This window comes from Cavia porcellus, unplaced genomic scaffold (assembly GCF_034190915.1).
Source record: "Cavia porcellus strain 051 isolate PalLab524CR breed Dunkin Hartley unplaced genomic scaffold, mCavPor4.1 scaffold_7, whole genome shotgun sequence".
In the NCBI taxonomy this organism is placed as follows: domain Eukaryota; kingdom Metazoa; phylum Chordata; class Mammalia; order Rodentia; family Caviidae; genus Cavia; species Cavia porcellus.
In genome coordinates, this window is record NW_026947490.1 from 80950654 (window position 1) to 80971989 (window position 21336).

Here is a 21336-nt window from a genome sequence, read left to right on the forward strand (position 1 = left end):
AGCAGCAAACATCTGTACCTCCAGGACACATTACTGAGGCAAGGTCAGCCTGGACAACTTAGCTCAAACAACTGATCTCCACAGCGTGCTGCTGCCAGTGTTCTTTAGATACTGTTTTCCATTTTTATAGCCGTATCTACAAAATGACCCGACACTCAATACTCAGTATAAAAAGATGGTTAGATGGCTTGGCTTTTCTGTATGCTAAAAGTGTGGTACAGAAATACATTTGCCTAGGAAGGAAATCAGCAGTAAGCTACCAGCATCCTATACTCCTGCTCACTGGAAGATTAAATACCTTAGTCCTAGGAAAGCTCTTGGAATAGCCCACATTCGCTACTTCCTGCCCTACACCAGCTGTCACCCCTCCCCCACCCCTGTAAATAACAGATCTGGTTTAAAATACCCTTGCAGTGCAAGCCTCCCATCCCACATTTGTCATTTCCTTCGTGGGCCCAGGCTCCAATGGGTAGATGGTTTTTGTATTAGCACCATGACTAGTAATTCATACTCTTACAAGTGTTTCTAACACATCTTGTATTTTACAGCCAGACAATTGCAGACCTCAATGACCTGTTAAATAGCATCATTTTTCTGCCTCCCTATATGCAAGTTTTTCCCCCCTTTGGCACTGGGGATCAAACTCATGACTTTGTACTTGTCAGGCAGGCACTGGTGCTGCTAAATTCCCAGCCCCTGCAATTCTTAGTCTCTCATGTTTTGAACACATCTTCTCTAGGGATTGTTTACCAGGCCACCAGCATCAAACCTGTAAATTTACAGAACTGGATTGCATTTATCTGACTTATTTTGCAGACTTTGGAGTTCTCAATATCCCCACTAAAATAAATGCTAAAGGTGGCCAGGTATGGTGGCACAGGCCTGTAATACCAGCACTTTGGAAGCTGGGACAGGAAGGTCTCTTCAAGTTCAGGATGAGCCCAGGATACAAAGTGAGTTCAAGTTCAGCCTGAACTGCATTGTGAAACTTCGTCTCAAAAAACGCGGCTACAGGTATCTAGACATGAAGACTAATGGCTATAAGGAGGACAAGCACTGAGGTAGGAGGATCACTGTGAGTCTAAAGCCAGCCTGAACACAGCAAGACCCTGTCTCAAAACAAAGAAGCCTGAAAGCTAAAGGTGAGCTAAAGCTACCAGAACCAGACATGCTACAAAAGGTAAGGCTTTGGGAAACATGGAAGAACCTAAGGGCTTGGGTTACCTGATAGCCAAGTCACCCAGGCTGGGTTTGGACTTGGAACCCTCCAGCCCAGCTCCCAGGGTACTGGGATTATCCACTCAGTCTCCAAACATGGCCTCCTTAAAGAATTTTTCCAATTAGGACTTCAACCAGGGGGCTTCCCTCGTATGCACAAGACCCTGGGCTCAATCTTCAACACCACAAAATCCTCTCCCCAAACATGATGTATACCTAGCATAGCAGTATGACCAAGCTTATTAATGTTCTATTTTAAACCAGGCATAATGTCTCATGCCTATAATCTCAGCACTCAGGAGGCTGAGGCAGGAGGATTGCTCTGAGTTTAAGGCTAGCCTGAACTGCATGAGACCCTGTTTCAAAAAAAAGTTCTAGTTTAATAAAAATAAGCATATATGAAGTCTCCCACTCCATGTCTAGGAGCTCACTGATAAAGCCTAGAATTTTCCACCCTCCAACCTTTGACTTCTCTATAAAATTTGCTTAAGTAGACATTAAAGGGTTCAATAGAAAACTTCCTGAATTTCACTAGAAATTAAGCAAATGTTTATTGAAGCTTAAAGTGTGGTACAGAAATACATTTCAGGTGATTTAACCCAACACCAATGAAGAGAAATTATGGCACCAAAATTTACCCCCCTCTGCCATACTAAGATTACTATTTAATCTACAGCTTTCACTTTTCTAGGCTTTGTTTCACACAAATTTGTGCAAGTTTAACATTAGAATTCTTAAGTATTTTGGGAGAAAAAAAAAAGGAATCAGACCTCAAGCCAACAAATTTCACCAAAGCTACTGGGAAACTGTTCAAGAACAAAATTGACCTTGAGCATTGGTCCTCACAACAGAGCAAGTCAAAACATTAGGTGCTGTGCTCACTACAGAATCAAACTGATCAAGTTGATTGAAAGCTTCTTTAATGAAACACTCAATCAACAGTGTTAAAATTAAAGTGAAAGTGTTCCAACCACTTGATTTCAAACCAAGTGGATTTTATGTTTAGAAACACTAAAAAAAGGTGTTTCGTTTGTAAATACGGAAGGAACAAAACATCACTGCATCAATCCAGAAATTTAAGAAAATATTGTTGAAAACAAGATTTAGCCAACTCTGCTATTCTCAGTGGCTTAAATTACAGTATTTGCAAATATAGCTGAAAGATACCAACTCTTGAAAGCTTCCATTTCCACTCACTCCTCACTGGGTATTTTTGGAATTTTGTTAAGCTTTTTTTAATCCATCCATTCTGCGGCACAGTTCAATCTGAGTAACCTGGACAGTTATTCATTTGGCAGTGAATGCCATGGTGAAAGGAGACCACACAATAAAAGGTTAGGTCAGAACACACATGTATCACAAAACCACACAGCTTTGCCACAAATGGAGAAGCCACCAAAATTCTGCTGTGGACCCAAGTTTACACCATGCTATGCGGTGAGATTAGTGGCAATGGCTACTACAGTAAGAGTGATGCTCCAACCTGGCTGGAGCTGCTGCACACCCAGGACAATCTTCACGCTAATTTGCTTGGTGACAAAAATCCACTTATACCACTACTTAGCAAGTAAAAAGGAGGGTACTCTATGAGAATTTAATTTCATTGGCTGAAAAGCACAGGACAGTACATGGTTTCCACAGCTCAGCCAGCGCACTATAATCTCAATCTAGGACTCTATGGATCTGGTCTCTTCCTTGCTTGCTAACTAACAGTGGCTATGTTTCTTTTGGAGGAAACATTTAATTTTCTCCCTCATCTTTTAAGAATTCAAAAGGAGGCCAAATTCTCATCCTCTTAAAAAAAAATTAGACCCAGGGAGCATCACCCCACTCGCTGCATCCCCATCTGGGGTGTAAGATTAATATATAAACCCACAGAGCAACAGTGTATTGCTTTTATTTGGGGGCATGGAGACAGGAGAAAGACACCACAGTGAGGGAAGAAATCAAGGACTACAAATGCAGGAACGATTATTAAAACAGTAATACACAAAGTGAGTAACTGGAATCATTTTCTTAAGAGGACTTTACTCATGGAAGAAAAACTTTAATCGCTGTTGCAAAAACATTTTTGTAAAGTAGAAACTGGTTTCAATATTAGTAGTAGAGAATATGTTCTAGAAAGTGGAGGTAACTGGGTGTAAAATTCCGGCAGCAGTTAAATAGAACAGTCCCAGATAGTAGGCTGAGGCCGACACCTAATGAGGACGAAAGCCTTGTCTGTGGGGAATTTTGGACGATACCTGCAGAAATATTACACTGTGCATAAACCAAATTGAATTACTGTCACAAGTGTTGTAAAGTTTCATATAGTAAAAGTTTTTTTCTACATGCACTTCAATTTCACAGCAAGAGTGGCATAGAATACCTAAACACAGAAGAGAGCATTCATGCAAGATATCTAACTCCTTGATATAATAATGCATACACTTCAAAATGATTACACTATCATTACATCTAGGGCTTTCAGCAACTACACGGTGGCGGTTATGGAAAGCAAGGCCCCTGGTATCAACATCTAGAAAGCGGCCACCACCTTCTATGTGTGTTCTCTTTTTGCGTTTTTTCTTCATTTTTCTTAATCAACTCTGCTGTTGTTGCTGCTTCTTAGCAAAACTGGTAAACACAAAATTGTAATCATTGAACATAGCACTCTGGCAATCAAGACGTTTAAAACCTTCAATCTTCTGGGGTGAAGAAAGCACTGTGCGACATTTAGAACTCTAGGAAAAAAATTAAAATAACCATTAGTGCTCCAATCTACAAAGTATTTTTCCACACAAAATAGTTATGCAATAGGCCTTCAATCTTAATAAAACTGAGGTATTGTAGTTATTTAGACCCCTTTTAATGGGTTCGGTGCTATGGGGCTTATGGTCCCCCCTCCTTTAGGCCACCAGCAGGAAAATACCAGGATTAGGTATCAGATGGACGAGATCTAACACCAGGAATAACTGCATTTGGTAGCACACATCTATAATCCTAGCTAATTGGGAGACTGAGGCAAGAAGATCACAAGTTTTAAGACTAGCTTAGCAAGATCCTAACATATAAGGTTTCCCCATCTACCCTCTAGGTATCTCAGTGACAAGTATGTGTGTCATTATAAATATATTTTGTGACAGGCCTATTTGCATTTATTTCTCTTTAGACTTCATTGCTGCTAATAAATCACATTACCTGATTGACAAACAAGGTGGTCACAAATTTTCCTGGCTTGAAGACTTCCACAACTTTCCTGATCAGGTCATCATAGGAGGTCTGACTTAGGTTTGTTTCAAAGCTAACATAAGAAAACTCTGGTTCTGGAGTGATGTGAATAGTCCAATAAGTTCCCTTGGAGAAACAGCTTTGGGTTAGTCACGGAAAGGGCACATGTAAGTATTAACTTAAGTACCAAAGCGAGACATAACTACTTACATCCGATTTCATTCCATTCATTGAATACCCACAAGGATTGAACAGTGTGGCATCAATGACAGAACCTGGTATCAGGTCACGAATTCCACTCTCCTGCAGAAAGAGAAGAATGAAATAAATCTAAAAAATAAACAGAGTGAAATAAAAAAAAACATAGCACTGATGCAGAAGGGATCTAGAAACACTGATGTTTTACTGAAACCACCTACACGAGTGACATCCTTTGCAGTAACACCATCTTTCATGTAGAACTGGTCCATGACTCCTGGGTCAAGCTCACTCATCAGAATTTCCAGGGTCTGATCCGGCTGGCTGATTACTCGACTCTCTGGGAAATCCAAAGTATACAAGTACCTACATATAAGCAAAAAAATTTGTAAAAATGATAACCCAAGTCTAAAATGAATCTTTATGGACAATAAAGTATTCATGAAATTACAAACATACCAACAGTCAGAATTCAAACGTCCCATACAATACGCTGCTCCATCTGTTGAGGGAAGAGAAACGTAAAAAACAAGTAGTTTTAATTTTTTTTTGAGACAAGGTGTCACTTCATAGCCCAGGCTGGCCTAGCACTCACAGCAGTCCTCCTGCCTCAGCTCCCAGTGCTCGGAGGTGTGTCACCATGCCCAACTACAAGTCACTTTACGTGTTTCTCACTCATTCTTTCAAGGACTCGCGCCACAGCAGTAACACTTGGAAGCTGTTAGCACTAAATACCCAGCATTTTGGCACAGCCTAGTAAGGTTTTGTATTAGATGTAGGAAGTTCCTAGGGGCACTGCAGTTTTCCTGGATTCGTGAAGCCACAGGCATATTTCTGGAAGAGATTTTACTCTTCTGATTGTCACAGGCTACTTTGATCTGCATGGTAGTTAAGAAATACTGGCTAGATAAAGATGAACTGTCCCTGTGCTGTATGCAGACAGGAAGCCAGGTGCAGGGATTCGATCGCCAAACTTTCACTTTGGACCAGAGTGATTCTCGCATCTCAGTTTACTGAGTAGAGGGATAACAGGCGCACAGCACAGTGTGCTCAGCCTCCAGGGATTTCCTATGCTGTCCCTTCAGCAGCAACACTTGAGATTCACAATTACTTTCTAAAACCTGTAACAAGTTCTCTATTCACTCATTAAAGATCACTGTATGACACTGGTAAAACAACAGGCAAGTTAAAAGTACTGAAAAATGTATGTCCAATGTCACATCTATATATACACAAAATCTCCGAGAGGTTACGTTACATCCTCTCACTCTGAAAACAAGTGGGTTTACATGCTATGTAGACTTACTTGGGAAAATTGCATTAAGAAACTCTATTTCTTCCTGGAAATTCCGGTGTGGGTAACCTTGGTGAGACGGCTTCATGAAATTCTTACGAGAATAAAAGAAGCTCTTTAAAATAAAAAGACATATGGGATAACTTTAAGAATCTTTCTAAATTTATTATCCACTTTCCATCAAAAGTCGACAAGTATTTTCCACTTCATAAGCATATAAATTAACTGAGTGGTACTAGCATAGTATAATCTTACTGTCTCAAAAATAAAGACCAGAATTAAAAGAAAAAAAGTATAATCTTACGTTAATGCACTTACAATATTACTTAAAATTCTAAAACAGGAAATAAATGCCCAATCTGCTGATAATAGGTCATTAACAACCACAGAGACAAAGTTCATTTCTTTCTACAACAGTGGTTTGGTTTCTAACCTGTGCTTTTTAATAGTTAAACAAACATTTTGCAGAAAACATGTTTATCTAATTTTTAAGAGCCAGTGACCCATTTTAAGCAGATTGCTCTAGATTTTTTACAGGGATCCAGAGATAACAACAAAAACTCTGTTGGCTCAGTAGTAGAACACTTGTCTAGTAGGAGAAAGGCTCTGGGTTTTAATCCCTAGCACTAGGGGAAAACGAAACAAAAACCATGGTTCCTAATGATAACCTTAAGAGACAAAATACTAAATTCCAACAACCAGAGGTTAAAAGAAAAGAGGGCCGGAAGGGCTCAGTAGATTGTTTTAAAAAATTAGAGAACACACACTTATAATCCAGCACTCTTGGAGGCTGAAAAAGATTAAAATATTGAACCTAGCCTGGGCAATTTAGTGAGACCCTGTCTCAAAAAATAAACAAACAGCCAGGCATAGTAGCATATGCCTGTAATCCCAGCACTTAGGAGGCTGAGTCAGAAAGATTACCCATGAGTTTGGAGGCCAACCTGAATGAGTTCAAGGCCTGCCTAAGAAGACTGTCTCAAAAAACAAAAAAAAAATTTTTTTTTAAAGAAACAAAGTTAATTGTACCCTAACTAGAAATTCTGTAGTCTTGAAAATAGAATTTAACTTAATAGTGACTGGCCCTTAAATAACCCTTCACGGTAAAGACTGGGTAATGTTACCAGTGAAATCATTCTTTTAGGGGATGGGGGGTGGTACTAGGGGTCACACTTAGAGGTTCCAAAATCCAAAGTGCTCAAACACTGAGCTACATGCCCAGTCATTTCTCTATATGTACATTAATCATCAACAACTATGAAAGAAGGGTCTTCTTCCTTTTTTCCCATTTAAATTTCATCCTAACTTATTCTGTATCCTCCATGTTTTCTGTAGTTCTTGGACAAAGGCTAATTGTGGTTTTCTTTAGCTTGTCAAAGAGATCATTTTGCCACTTATTCTCATGTACTGTAATGAAGTCGTGAGCTATACACACTTATTTACTAGGCATATCACAGGATAAGCATCCTAATATTTATATCCCAAGTAATGGTTAAGTAACATCTCTGATTACTTACTTGAATCGAGTCAAACCCACTGTAATCCCTAGCAAGCTTCAACAGGGGAACCAGTGCTTTCAGTAAGAGGGTGGTACCACATGTCTTCAAAATGAAACGTCTCTTGGAGACAAACATGCTACTCTCACTGCAAGTGAAAAGAGTTCTAAGATTATTACATATGTCCTGAGGACACAGTTAATTTATTAGACCTTCATTTACAATTTTTTGCTGTTAGTTTTATATGTTATTACGCTAAGGAAGTAATCAATGTAGTATTCTTTTCCTTTATCATTCAAAAATCAATATAAAATTCCAGAGTATTGAGTTGGGTATAAAGCGTATCTTACTACACAGAACTTTAGTCCTGCACTTACCAGTATCCTAGACACTGGTATCCAAGAATGACCAGATCTGTATCTTTTTGGGATAGGATACCCTCATATACATGGACATAAAAGCCTCCAGATGGTACCTGAATACAATAATCTAACAAAGTGTTCCCAGTAGACATCTAACATTATTTACTTACTATATACTTTGCATCACTTTACACTACTACCTACTCTTCTTACCTACTGTCTCTGGAACCATCCCTTATTTCTTTCACTAGATAGTAATAAGCTCCATGAGGAAAGGCATGCTTGTTCTCACCACTATCAACCCAAGGGTACAGCAGATGTTAACTATTTTTAATAAACATTTGTTTATTCCAAATGCAAATAGTATATAGAGAGCTTATGCATCTTAATGCAAGGCCACGCACATATAAATTAAGCATTAAAGTGTTAAATAATTTAATTGCACCTATAAAAAGGCTGACTGGCCTTTGTATGCCAACAAAACAACTTAAGACTGAGAGGAACAATGTGATATTCACACAGTTTGAGATTAGGACTGAAATCAGCTACCCAACACTTGTTTTAGATGACTTACCTGAGTACATAAGCTTCCTGCTTGTCAGTTTTTGTCACACTTATGATTGAACATTGCACATCCTTCAAAAGTACATCCCACTCAGATCTAGTATTTAACAAAAACATAATTAATAACAATAGTTATTTATTGTCGTAAAAATCAGAAAGCTCTAGCACTTTAGAATTTTCCAATTAAAAACTCTATTTTCTCGTCATTGTTTTTCTCCTTATCAGTCTTCACATTGCTTCTACTTTTCTTATATTTTTGTTTATTTCAGTAACTTTTACTAACATACAGAGAAAAGATATTTTGCTATGTGAAGGACCTCGGCTTGCTACTCAGCACTAGAAAAAGCCAACAGTTTTTAAAGGCATTAATTTCACCAATCAGATTGGTGAAAACCTGTCTGACAGATTTGACTGAACATGGTAGCTCATGACTATAATCTCAACACTTGGGAGATTGAGGCAGGAGGACCACTGTGAGCTGGCCTGGGCTGCAAAGTGAATTCAAGGCCAGCAAGACTTGGGTGGTGAAACCCTGTCTCCAAAAAAGCACTAAAACAAAAACAAACAAATGAGCTATCAAATTGCAGCTCATCACCCAAGTCCAGTGCATTCACAAAAAAGCTGTCAGCACACCAGTAAGATCTGGGAATACACAGCAACCCAGCAACCCATTCATACAGGAACATACGCACACACACTTTTACTGGGCCATGTATTTTGCTTTTTCAAATAAAATGTTCTAAACTCTTTAAAACACGCCCCCCCCCCCCCAATGTGATTCCAGCTACTCAGGAGGATGAGGTAGGAGACCTCACTTGATTCCAGGAGTTCCAGACTGGCCCAAGTAACACACTGAGGCCTGGTTTCTGAAGTCCAACACATGTAATTTGTTGTCTTGGTGAGAAAAAGAGTTGCAACTGAGTCACTTAGCAGTAATACAAAGGAAATCTCTGAAGACAAACAGAACCTTTGAGTTTCACATTTCTAAGTAAAAGCTGTATTTTAAGACTCAAAATATCTTAACTCCATAAACAATACACTTGAAGCAAAAAGGAATAACCAGATCTAAAGAAGAGACCCTTGTTCCTGCTTTGTGAAAATCCTTGAGAAGTTCCTCCTGCCAGGCGTGGTGGCACACCCCTGTAAATTGCAGCACTCAGGATGCTGAGGCAGAGACTGCTGCACTTCAGGCCAGTGACAGCTGCACAGGGTTATTCCTGGCTTGGTTTCCTTACCTCGCCTTACCTGGTGAGGAAGAAGGTCTACTTTACTCAATGGCTAGGATCGGACTACCTAATGCACACAAGAATTACCTACTGGACCAGTCAGGACACCAGTGCTGCTAGGTACGGAGACACATTTGTGAGCCTGGCACGGTGGCTGACTGGGGCAGGAAGATCCACAGTTTGAGCTCAAGCAACGTGCAGACTTAGACCTCATCCCAAAAGAAAGAATAAAAACAAAAAACACAGAAAATAAGAGGTTGAGGCAGAAAGACGTATGAAACTTGAGCTGAGTTCTCTTTAGAGCTTATCCATTTCAGACCTGTCTCTAATGCCACCTCTAATGTCTCTAATGCTGCACACACATCCTCTTCTACTCACCAGACACACTAGCAAATCCTTTCCTGCCATTCTCTCTTGAGTAATAGTAGCTTCACAATCTATGTTTCCAGATACTCGCCAACAAATGTCCAGGCTCGATGATCCAGGACACTGAGGAATCTTTGGATCAGGTCAGCAGGCTCCTCAGTGTTACCCCACGATGACTGCCTACATCCTTCACCCACACTTCATCTCAGCACACAGGCATGGCAGCATCCCACACCACCCCAAGAAAGAGTACAGCACAGCAAGATATGTTAAAAGATCCTTTGCATTATGATTCACCTATCTTATTAGTTATTAACTTGTTACTGTGACTAACATAAATAAACTATCATAGATATGCGGGTAGAGGAAAAAAGTAGTATGGTCAATCCTCTGTGGGTCCTGCAAGCATTCGATCAGCCTTGGACTGAAAACATTTGGAAAAAAGCCACGGCATCTGTACCGAGCATGTACTTTTCCTGCCACTGTTACCTGAACAATGCAGGGCAATTATTCACATAGCATTTCCATTGCGTCAGGTAGGATGAACCACTAAAGCAGATTTAAAGTACAGGAGGAACCGGACGTTGTGGTGGTCCCCTGTCCCAGCTCGTGGAGGGCTGAGACATGATTAACCTAGGAATTTAAGCATTCCCAAGACCCAAGGAGACTTTTTCGGTTAAGACAGTCATATCATGCGGTCTGGACCAGCTTAGCCAGGAAGGAATGCTACTGAAGCATCATCCACCAACTATCTGTAAAGGGCATCCATCTATTTCTTTGGAGTTACTTATCATGACCTTTGATATTATGGATATTTCAGTACCTACCATTAAAGTTCAATTAGTGTCTCTCAATCTTAGTATCTTCAGCATTTGAGTCCAGGCACCGTTGGAATGACTGTCCTGTATGTTGTGTAGCAGTACCCTGACATGTCAGCAGCAGCACTACTCCTGCCCCAGGTATGACAACCAAAAGTGTCTCCAACTGTCTCTGGGGTTACAAAATCATCCCAACTGAGAAACGCTGACTTAACACGTTCCTGGCCAATGGCAGTAAATGCATGACTGCGCCCCTTCAGGTGGCCTCCGATGGTTCAGAGCCTCCCAGTTTCAAGGAAAAACTTATAGCCCAGCTGTGTAAGTCAATGAGGTCAATGAAGAAACAGCACTTAAAAACAGAAAGAGTGGTGGTGGTACATGCTTCCAGTTTCGCAGGTAGGAAACTGCAAGAGGAACATCACAAATTCAAGGCTGGCCCAGGATCCACAGTGAGGCTGAGTTTCAGTAAATAGTTCAGAAAATGTGAACAAAAGCAACTGAAACCAGGATTTTTTCCTTTGGAGACAGGGTCTAAGTAGTTCAGGCTAACCTTGAACTTGCAGTGATCTTCCTGCCTCAGTTTCCTGAATGCTAGGATTACAGGTATGTGCCACCATGCCTAGCAAACCAGGAAATATTTTACCTACATATTTATGTTTTACAAGTTTCCAAGAATTGCGTTCTTGAGTAGTAAAGTTTCCCATCATGCGCCAGACATGGTGGAGCACACCTATGGTCTCATCACTAGGGAGAAGCCTAGGCAGGAGGACTGGAATTATCCTGAATACATTCCCAATTTATGGGCTTTTAGCTGGTGCTTTCTTGCACTCTGTTTGCAATGTATAACGCAAGAACTACCGAACAGAACAGTTTTGTAAAAACAGCTCCTAATACTGACTAGTGATCATCTCAGTGAAACATGTTTGGCAACAGAGGAGATACTTCCCACTGTCATTATGGACACTGAGGCAAGAGGATCACAATGTTTGGACAGCCTGAACTGCATAGCAAGACCCTGTCTCAAAAAACCAAAACCAAACCTAAATAAAAAAACCATTACAAACACTGGAATGACATTCTAATCACAGACAATTTAGACAATGCCACCACTGCAGACTATATAAAGCACTTTTATCTTTCTTGTTACTGGGCGGGCTGAGGCAGATTATAGGCCAGCCCAATGCAAGCAGACCTAGTCTTAAACAAAAACTGGGCAGAACGCACAGAGCAGCTATGTGAACACTGACCAGCAATGGTAAATCTTCAGAGTGTTCAATGATACAGCTACCTGTGGCACACATATCACAGGCTTGCCACTGCGGAGTTAGGAGTTAGGTGAATTAGAGAAGCCAACCAAAATGGAGTTAGGCGAATTAGAAAAGCCAACCAAAATGCCGCTGAATAAAATTCCTGCAAAAACCAAAACAAAACCACAAAAGCCTGTGAAGCAGCAGCAGGGAGTTTTTCTTTCTTTTTTTCAAAATCTTCTTCCCTTTATTTCTCTCAAGTACTTCTGGACTGGTTTCAGACAGCCGACAAGCCTGAAATACGTATCAGGTGCAAACAAAAAGAGCTCCAAGACAAGCTATTTCTGGTCTGCAAATAAGAGGGCCCGACTGCCCAGAAGAGCAGGGATCCCCTTTTCTATTCTATCCTGCCTTTCACCACCCATGGAGACCTCTAGCAGCTGTGCTGGCCAAGTCCCTATAGCTATAAAGCAAAGAGCACTTTTTAGATTTTAAAAAATTTAGGCTACTTGTTATTTTTTAGTCACTCTGTGAATAAAATGTAATGAGTCATTACTGCTAGACAAAAGTATGCGGCTTGCTCTTGTCCACTGGAGTAGAAACAGTTCCTATCTGCATGAAAGGAGTCTAGCGAGATCTAGTACTGAAACAGTGCAGTCTGGACATTTATACAGGTGATTTCCAAGCTAAAGAGGGGGACTAGGGACATCCAGGTAGGATGATACCACTCCAGTACTCAAAAGACAGTCCCGGTTTACATATGCTGTATCTCACATATTTACAAAGTTCTCATTCATTCTCAAGTGTGTGTGCGGAGAGGCAGGTAAAGTGCATGACTAGCACCTTATTTCTTTTATTTTTATGTCTTTCTGAGACAGGGATCACTATGCAGTTCAGGCTGGCCTTGAGTTTGCAGTGATTCTCCTGTCTCAGCCTCCCAAGTGCTAGGATTACAGGTGTGTACCACAGAGCCTGGCTTTGTGCTCTATTGCTAGGCGAGAATTGCTAGGAGACTGGGGCACAGAGAATGGAAACAGACTTTACGTGCATGGTAAAACATGGGCTTCAAGATGATACAACCCCAACCCTGTCAATGTATGTTTTAATTCAGTTTGTTTCTGACCATTCTCTTTAATAAAAAAAAAAACCCTGTCAAACTGAAGGGGGTTGCAGGAGATCTGGCAAGTTAATTCTCTACAGAGACTAAAACAGGTCTTTAAAAAATGAGGGAACAACAGGAGCTGCTGAGACAGTTTAGTACCAATACACTAACAAAGGATGAAAGTTCCATGCAATCATTCTTCAGTATCTGTGGGGGACGCCTACCTCCCCCACAGATCCTAAAATCAGAGTATGCTCAAGTCTATTATATAAAATGGCATAGTATTTGTATGTAACCCAGGCAAAGCTTCCCAGGTACTTCTGCAGCTTTTCTTTGAAACAGTGTCTCACTATGTAATTCATCCTTGAACACCCAGCAAACTCCCTATGGGGTCACAGGATTCTAGCACTTTAAAGCATCTCTAGATCAATTATACAAACTGTAACAGAATGTTAGAAAGTTATTATTTAGGGAATCAAGGGATTGAATAGGGTTTTGCTAACCTGCCCAAACCAGGCTCAAACTTGTAATCCTGCCTCAGCCTCCCAGAGTGCTGATCACAGGCGTGTGCCACCAAGCCAGGCAGTTTTAGCACACCTGACTTGTCAACGATTTCTTGATAATGACCCCAAAAGGTACAGGCAACAAAGCATAAGACAAACTGACTACAAATTTAAACACTTTGCAAAGAAAACAGTGGGAAGAAACAAAAGCACATGGAAAAAAACCCAATACACAGAATGGGAGCAAGTATTTGCAAGTTATACCTGATAAGGGGCTAACATCTGCAGTAAAACACCAATAACTCAACAACAAAAATGATTAAAAAGTGAGCAAAGAACTTAAATTGAAGCCATATGTTGTTGCCTGTAATCCCAGCACTTAGGAGGCGGAGGCAGGAAGATTGTTCCAAGTTTGAGACCAGCCTGGGCTACAAAGTAAGCCCAAAGCCAGCTTGAATGCATACTGAGACCTGTCAAAAAAGACAAAAACAGTAACTTAAGATTGGCAATCTTAGTAAGATAATGCAGTCAGTAACCAATATAAAAAGATGGTCAACATCATCAGCCACAAAAATGCACATTAAAACCATAATGAAGGTGTGGAGGCTGATGCAGGAGGATTGCTGGGAATCTGAGGCCAGTCTGCACTACAGACTACAGAGTGAGACCCTGTCTCAGAAAAACCAATACATACATATGTATAGACATATGTATGTACTATAATGAAGCAGGCATAGTGGTCCACACACCAAAGTGTGAGGTAGGGGTAGGGGACAGGGGGTTTGAACCTAGGACCTTGAGCAAACACAGGGTGACACTAACTCTTTAAAACACATCACAATGAAGTATCACCTAAAACCCATCATTAAAAAGACCACTATCAAAACAGAAAACCAACCGTTGATAAGAATGTGGAGGAACAGGAATCCTTGTGTACTCTGTTGGTAGACATGTAAATGGTGCAGATCATTATGGCACACAGTATAGAGGGTCCTCAAAAAATGGAGTTTACTGTTTTATACAGTAATTTTACTTTTGGGTCCATAACCAAAATTACTGAAATCAGGATTTGCAGGATTTTTCTGAATTCCTATGTTCATAAAAAGTCACAACAGCCAAAAGCTGGAAGCCACCTAAACGTCCAAATGTGGCGTATGTATATAATAGATCTTAGTTTAAAAAAATGAAATCCTGTCACATGCTAACAAAATGGATGAGCCGTGACATTACTCTAATAATAATAATACATAAGCCAGTCATGAGATGATCCCATCCAATCAAGTGTTTTGCAGTCAAAATCATAGAGATAAGCTAAAGTGACTGACAATGCCAGTGAGGATTAGTGTAATTACGTCATATTGACTTTATCATTTAAAGTATCTGGGAAGATGTGAATAGGTTATATGCAAATACTACATTTCATTTCATTTCACTTTAATTATTTTGTTTGAGACAGGACTTTGCTTTGTGGTTCAGGCTGGCCTTAAACGCCTGGTGATTCTCTCATGTGGACATTACAGGTATACCTGTCTCACCATGCCCAGTTTACTACACCGTTTTATCCAGGGACTTTCACAAAACCGAGACTAGATTTTGGTCTAGGAACGTGTTCTGAATCCAGTTCTCCACAGGCACCAAGAGATGACTGAGTAGAGTTCTAGTTGTACAAAATACAGTTCTAGACACCTTTTGTACAACAGGGAATAAATATAATACTATGGAACTGCAACATCCTTAAAACAATGAAAAATTTTATGATTTTTCAAAAACATTTTTTAAAAAGCAGCACAAAATGCCATCTGAAAAGTCTGTAAAATGCAGATTCATGGATCCTATTAGTTGAGTCAGGCACTTTTTGAGCGTTGCCTAGGGATTTGTATATAAAAAGCCTCCAAGTGACTGGATTACATACTACTTTCTAAAGTAAAAAGTCTGGCATCGAAGCTCAACACACTGTTGGAAGCCACACAGAAACCTCCTAATTCCGACTTAGCTCCCAGTCCACTGAAGTCTGTTATCAGACACTTTTATTACATTACACACAGGATGCCACTAACCCTTACCCTAAGTGGTAGTTTTTGGGTCAAAAAGACTTTTCTTAAACAAAAAATCTGGAACTGCTAGGCATGGTGGGGCATATCTGTTACCCCAAGATTCAGTGAGGCAGGCAGCCTGGGCTACGGAGTAAATTTCAAACCAGCCCTGAGCATGTGAAACTGTAAGACCCTGTCTCGAAAACAAAAAGCCTAGGACTCACTAAGTTCGATTTTGAAGATGCCTTTCCAGGACAGTTAATTCAGATATCCAGAGAACTAGAACTCTCTCTTTTATTCAAGGAAACTAACCCAGAACACAACACTGCTAATTATAATCAGTATTGTCTCAACTTTTATCCCCAATTTAAGTCTTGCTAGTACAGTAACTACTACTTTGAATGTGATTTGGAAGAAAGAGCTGAAACCTCTTAGAAACTGCTGGACTAGTGCAACGAAGAGTTCAATTCTTCCACAGGAAGCTCTTCCACGCCAAAGCCTTTACACTAAAAGGGTTTTTGGCATTGTTGTGATTCCTTCAACATAAATGACTGAAAGGGTAATATTGTGCAATGATGTAGCCAAATTAAGAGTTCGGAGTATTTATCGCACCTTACTATCTTTGTAACTACCCCATCATCTACTGAAAATTCTTTCAACTTCTAAAACTTGTAAAACAGAGAAGAAACAATATTTCACCAATTCTAAAATGTTACTTTCAACAGCAGAGATTCTAGTTTCGATACTCTCATAAGTTGAAAAATAAAACTAACATTCCCAAAACGTTTATCCTTTTCTCTACTAAATTTATCTCATAACTAAGACTAGCAAGTTCTATTAGGAATTCTAAAGCAGAAAAAACCTTAACACCCTGAAAAATCACATTAAACTATCTTTTCTCACCAAATTTTTCTTTCTAGTTTACTTCTTTTTCAAAGTTGTCATTTCTTATTTTTATAAAAGCTTGTCTGATACTTTTGGATAAAGACTCAAAACTCTATCTATCTGCCTACCTCAACCTCTATAGTGCTGGCAGTACAGGTGTGCATGGGCTGTCCTGTATTTCAACTTAAAATACTGTGTGAAATGACTGTTAGAAATCCACTGAGATCTTCCGTTATTGCTATTTTTCTCCAGTGTAATGTTAAATAATATATTTTAATCCAAGATATATATATAGCTAAGATTTTCCTTTGCTAAAAGGGTCTCGGCATAAATTCCTGCTTGGCAAGCACAAGGTCCTGAGTTTGATTCCTGCTACCAAAAACAACTAAGTATGTCTAGATAATGTACCTCTCACTTGAGAAAGTAGTTAAAAAACCAAAAACTTACTATTACCTAATTCAGAATGCATCCAGGCTCAACTAAGCTAAACAGCCCACCAGAGGACAGTTTCTGAAAATTCAATTAAGAGATTCCCAACTTTACAAGCATTAATCTTGGAAAAGGCCAATTTTGGTTAAAGCGCTTCCTATTCCTTCTTACCAAACATGAAAGTAATTACAGATGGATTGCAGATTAAATATGCAAGATCTTTGAGGACGGGATGGAGGACATCTTTGACACCTCCAGGTGAGTAAAAATGTCTTAAATAGGGTAGAAAAGAGCTTGGTTTTTTTTTGTTTGTTTGTTTTGAGATGATCTCACTACATGCTTCAGGTTGGCCTTGAACTCTCAGTGATCCTTCTGCTGGGATTACAGACCTGTCCCATCACGCCTGACTGTTAGTCATCAAGAGAAAAACAAATTGGACTTCCTAGAAATGCTCATGATACCATAAATACGAGAAAGGAATTTGTATGAAGTATTTCCAATACACATCTGACCAACTAAAAGTGGTAGACAGGTGACAGAGGGCTTGCCTAGCACTGAGTAAGGCCCTGGGTTAAAAAGGTGATTCGAGGGCCTGGGATACCATTCAGTGGCCCAGCGCCTTGTCTGGCAAGTGCAAGGGCCTGCGTTCCATTCCGGGAGCGTGTGCAGACACACACAAGTGAGATAGGAAAAAAAGTGCAGTCAATCCCATGCACCAGAAATGAACCCCCAAAGATCCCCCAACTGCATTGTAACCCATCTCTCCTTTTACCCCAGTTAGGTAAACAACCAGGTTGGTATCAGATTAGTTTGCTGAAATAAAAGTTTGACACCTGTACTTTTTGTCTGCCTTCTTTCATCCAGCATAATTTCTGCTTAATTACTCATATTCTTGTATATGTCAATGATTCCTTTTTTATTGCTGGAGAGTATTCTATTGTGTGGATATATAACAATCTTCATCCACAGGTCAGTTAATAGAGATTTGTTTCCAGCTGGGAGGTAACTACAAAGTTGCTATAAATATTCAAGTGGGATTCTTTGGAGAATTTTTTACATATTTTCTTTGGTAAATACAAATGAATGGCCTGGATCGGAATAGATGTGTTAACTTTTTCAGAAATTTCCAGGGCTGGGGCTTGAGCTCAGTAGTGTTTACTGTAAGCACAAGGTCTGGGATCAATATGGCTTTATCCTACAACGTTCTGTCAGCAGAGCCTGATAGCCCCATCCAATTTTTTTTGTTCTTTCCATGCAGAATTTAGGCTGGCCACAACTTGCTGCTCCTCCCCTGCCTCAGCTTCTTTTAGCGCTGGTATTACAAGGGCATGCACCACACCAGCTGCCTACTCAAATTTTGATGTTATGCTAACCACAGTTTGTTCCCCCTATTTCTCAGAATATTGCAATACTAATGATTTCCTCCTTGAATTCGAGCACATTCCTGGTGAAATAATCTGGGTCTTGAGTTTTTGTGAGTTGATTGATGACTGTAATTGTTACAGGACTATCATAGGTTTTCTACTTTTTCCTGCATCAGTTTTGGAAAGGTTATTTTTCTAGTTTCTTTTTTATGTCTTTGGCAAGCTGAGGTCTTTAGTCTTAATTTTTTCTCTACCGTTATGCTTAACATGCTTCATAAACAGATTTACTCGTTACCCAGCCTGTTAATCTCTTACCAATGACCTTTACACCTACTTACATTTTTAAAAGACAATGGGGCAGGTTGTGAAGCAAAGACCAAAAAAGGATTTTATGGTTTTCAAATTTTGGCAACTTAAAAACAGAGGCTAGTCGGTTAAGGTTAAAAAGATTTAAGGTTCTCCGTGGTTATTATGAAAGAAGCAATGCTTCCTATAATGTATGTAAAAGGTTTAGAATTGAGCCTGGCTCTATATTAAACGTCGTTAAGTGCCGCAAGAAATTCAAAACATGAGGCCTGTTACATTTTTGCTACCACGATGGTTTTTCCTTACAATGCCGGCATTCAAGAAATTAATAGGGACTGCGTTTCCCAATGTGCTTTAAAGTCGCGGCAGCACGTGGCCGCCTGGATTCTCTCCTCCAGTTGCTTTTGTCAAGGGTCGGCCGCAGGCACAGCTAACATTCCTAAAACGGCCATTGGCTCACACCCTGGGGCAAGGATTCTCGGTGGAGCCTTGGAGCTCATTGGTCACTGTCTCTCAATGAACAGGGCCACGCCGCGCCCTCGGCCACCCTAGCCGCGCTCACCGCGGGGGAGCCCAGAGAAAACCGTTGGAGGGGCCAAGGGAGGAGAAGGGGTCATTATTGGTGGGGCTGCCGCCGGAAACAAGGCCCAGGCACCCTCAGTATCGCCAGTGCTTTTCTAGGCCTTTAGATTCCCACCGCAAGACCACTAAAACGGTTCCTTCGCGTGATCCAGGAAGCTCACTGGCGCGTGACTGCCAGTCGGGGACAAGGGGCCGAGGCCCGCGGTCTTTGGTCCAGCTCAAGGTATTAAGGCTATCGTGTCCGGGGCCCCCGTCCTGCGAACGCAGGCAGATCTCCCTGCACCCCGCACCTCTCGAGTCGCTGATTCCTCCTCGGATCCTCGGACTCCGTAACAGGTTACACAACCCAAGGTCAAAAGATTCGAGAGAGCACAGCTCGGCGGGTCCGCCCACCGCCCCGAAAACGCCCAGGGTCGAGCGCGGCCGCCTGAATGCGGGGCCCAGGCACCTCGAGGCGGCCGCTCCCGCCCAATTCGCGCCGCCCCGGCACCACGCGCTGCCCGCCTCTTCGGCGGCGGGAGGCCTGCTCGCCAGCCCCCCCCCGGGCCCGCAAGACCCCGCTCCGCGCCCGCGGTCCCGCTCGCTCCCCCTTCCCGCCCAGAGCACGCCCGAATTAGCGCCTGACTAAGCCCGCCGAGCCACACCTGCCGGCGGGAAGCGCGCGGCCCCCACCCGGGGCCTGGCTGCCGAGTAGGAGGCGCCGCCCGCCGGGGACGCTACCTGAGGAGCACGCGGCCGGCCTCCTCCCCTCCCCCAGGGCACAACCGCCCGGCCACGGCGGCGGGAGACGCGGGCTCCCGCCTGGGCGGACACGGCCGTTCCCCAAGACCACATCCTCCACGGCCGCCCACCTCCGAAGGCCGGGCCGGCCCCTGCCGAGTCAAGTGCCCTCAGGCCCAGCTCTGCCGCCCGGAGCCCCGGGCACCCACCCACCTCGGGATACTGCGAAGATCCCCAGATCCCTGGTTGGCGTCGGGTTGCTGATGGGAGAACCAAACCTCCAGCAGCTTCTCGGTCCCTTCGAAAAAATGTGCAGCTTCCATCACCGTGAGACGAGCGAACAACCAACAACCACAGAAAATCAACTAAATTAAATCTCTTCTCCCGCCGCTGCCGCCGCCGCTGCGGATTGTTCCAGCTGTGTTGCTATAAAGTTCAGGTTCCTTTTTTTTTTTGCTATAATTTTATATTAACTTTTTTAAAAAAAGGATTAATAAAATTCTCCCGGCTTTTTTGTGTGAGCAAAAGTTGAACGTGAGTCTGTTGGAAATAGAGGCAGATACAGTTCAGTCTCTTGTAGTCCGCTGCTTCCCCGTTAAAGAGAGTAGAGCGAGCGCTAGCTAATGTCGCCGGCCATACTGTGTAAGCGAGGGAGCTGCGTGAGTGCTGGGCCTTATATACCGTGTCTTTCCGAAAGGCCAGGAAGTGACACAGTCTTCCCGCCCCCCCGGATCATAGGGCCATTCCCCTGTCAATCAAGCCTCGCCGGATGGCTACTGGCTGGCGGTGAGCCTACGGGGAGTGCCGGGAACTGCCGCTGCGGTGCGGAGGGAGCTATCGCTGTCCCCTGAGAGGGAGACGGCGCTGTGGTGTCCGGCTGGGGACTCGGAGCCTTGGGTTGAATCGGAGTGGGTGGGGAGAGCGGGAACGGAGTCAGGGGAGGCTGTATAGCGCCGCGGAGAGCGGCTGGCAGCGAACAGGGATGCGTCCTGAGGGGCGTCGGCCGGCTCTGGGCGCGGGCAGTGGCCCGTGCAGGGTTGGCGAGGCAGCCGTGAGCCTCGTGCCGTTCTCCGCGCCTGCTGAGGCACTTGGCCTTTCTTGGAAGAGTTTCCCCGCGGCGAACGCAGCCGGGCATTAAAGCTCACCATTTGTCCGTGACGTGCACGTTGCCGGGGGTCAAATTAGATAGCGCTTGAATTCCGCTCACGCGTTTTTTGATGTGCCAACGAACGCACTTCTCGGCCCGCTTACACAATAGCCAGAAGCGTTGACTCCTTGTTTCAAAAGGGAAAGCAACGTGGCGCCGGGCCTGGGAGGGCTCGGCTCTACCTACCTCCCACCATGCGGCTCACCGAGCCTCGGAATTGGCTGAGCTCAGCAGCCGTCCCAAAGCCCTGGCAACCCCGCGCTCCA

The 21336-nt window shown here is 42.4% G+C and overlaps 1 protein-coding gene across 1 annotated transcript; it reads right to left on the reverse strand.

Annotated features, from left to right (window-relative positions):
- Positions 1-1744: 1744 nt before the first annotated feature.
- Positions 1745-20326, reverse strand: Amd1 (adenosylmethionine decarboxylase 1). Its single transcript, XM_003466443.5, has 9 exons — positions 20137-20326; positions 8353-8439; positions 7438-7564; positions 5933-6035; positions 5086-5128; positions 4848-4992; positions 4639-4731; positions 4399-4554; positions 1745-3941 (listed from the first exon to the last, which is right to left on the reverse strand). The coding sequence occupies exons 1-9, from the start codon at positions 20244-20246 to the stop codon at positions 3801-3803; spliced, it is 1005 nt and encodes a 334-aa protein (XP_003466491.1). The 5' UTR covers positions 20247-20326; the 3' UTR covers positions 1745-3800.
- Positions 20327-21336: the final 1010 nt, after the last annotated feature.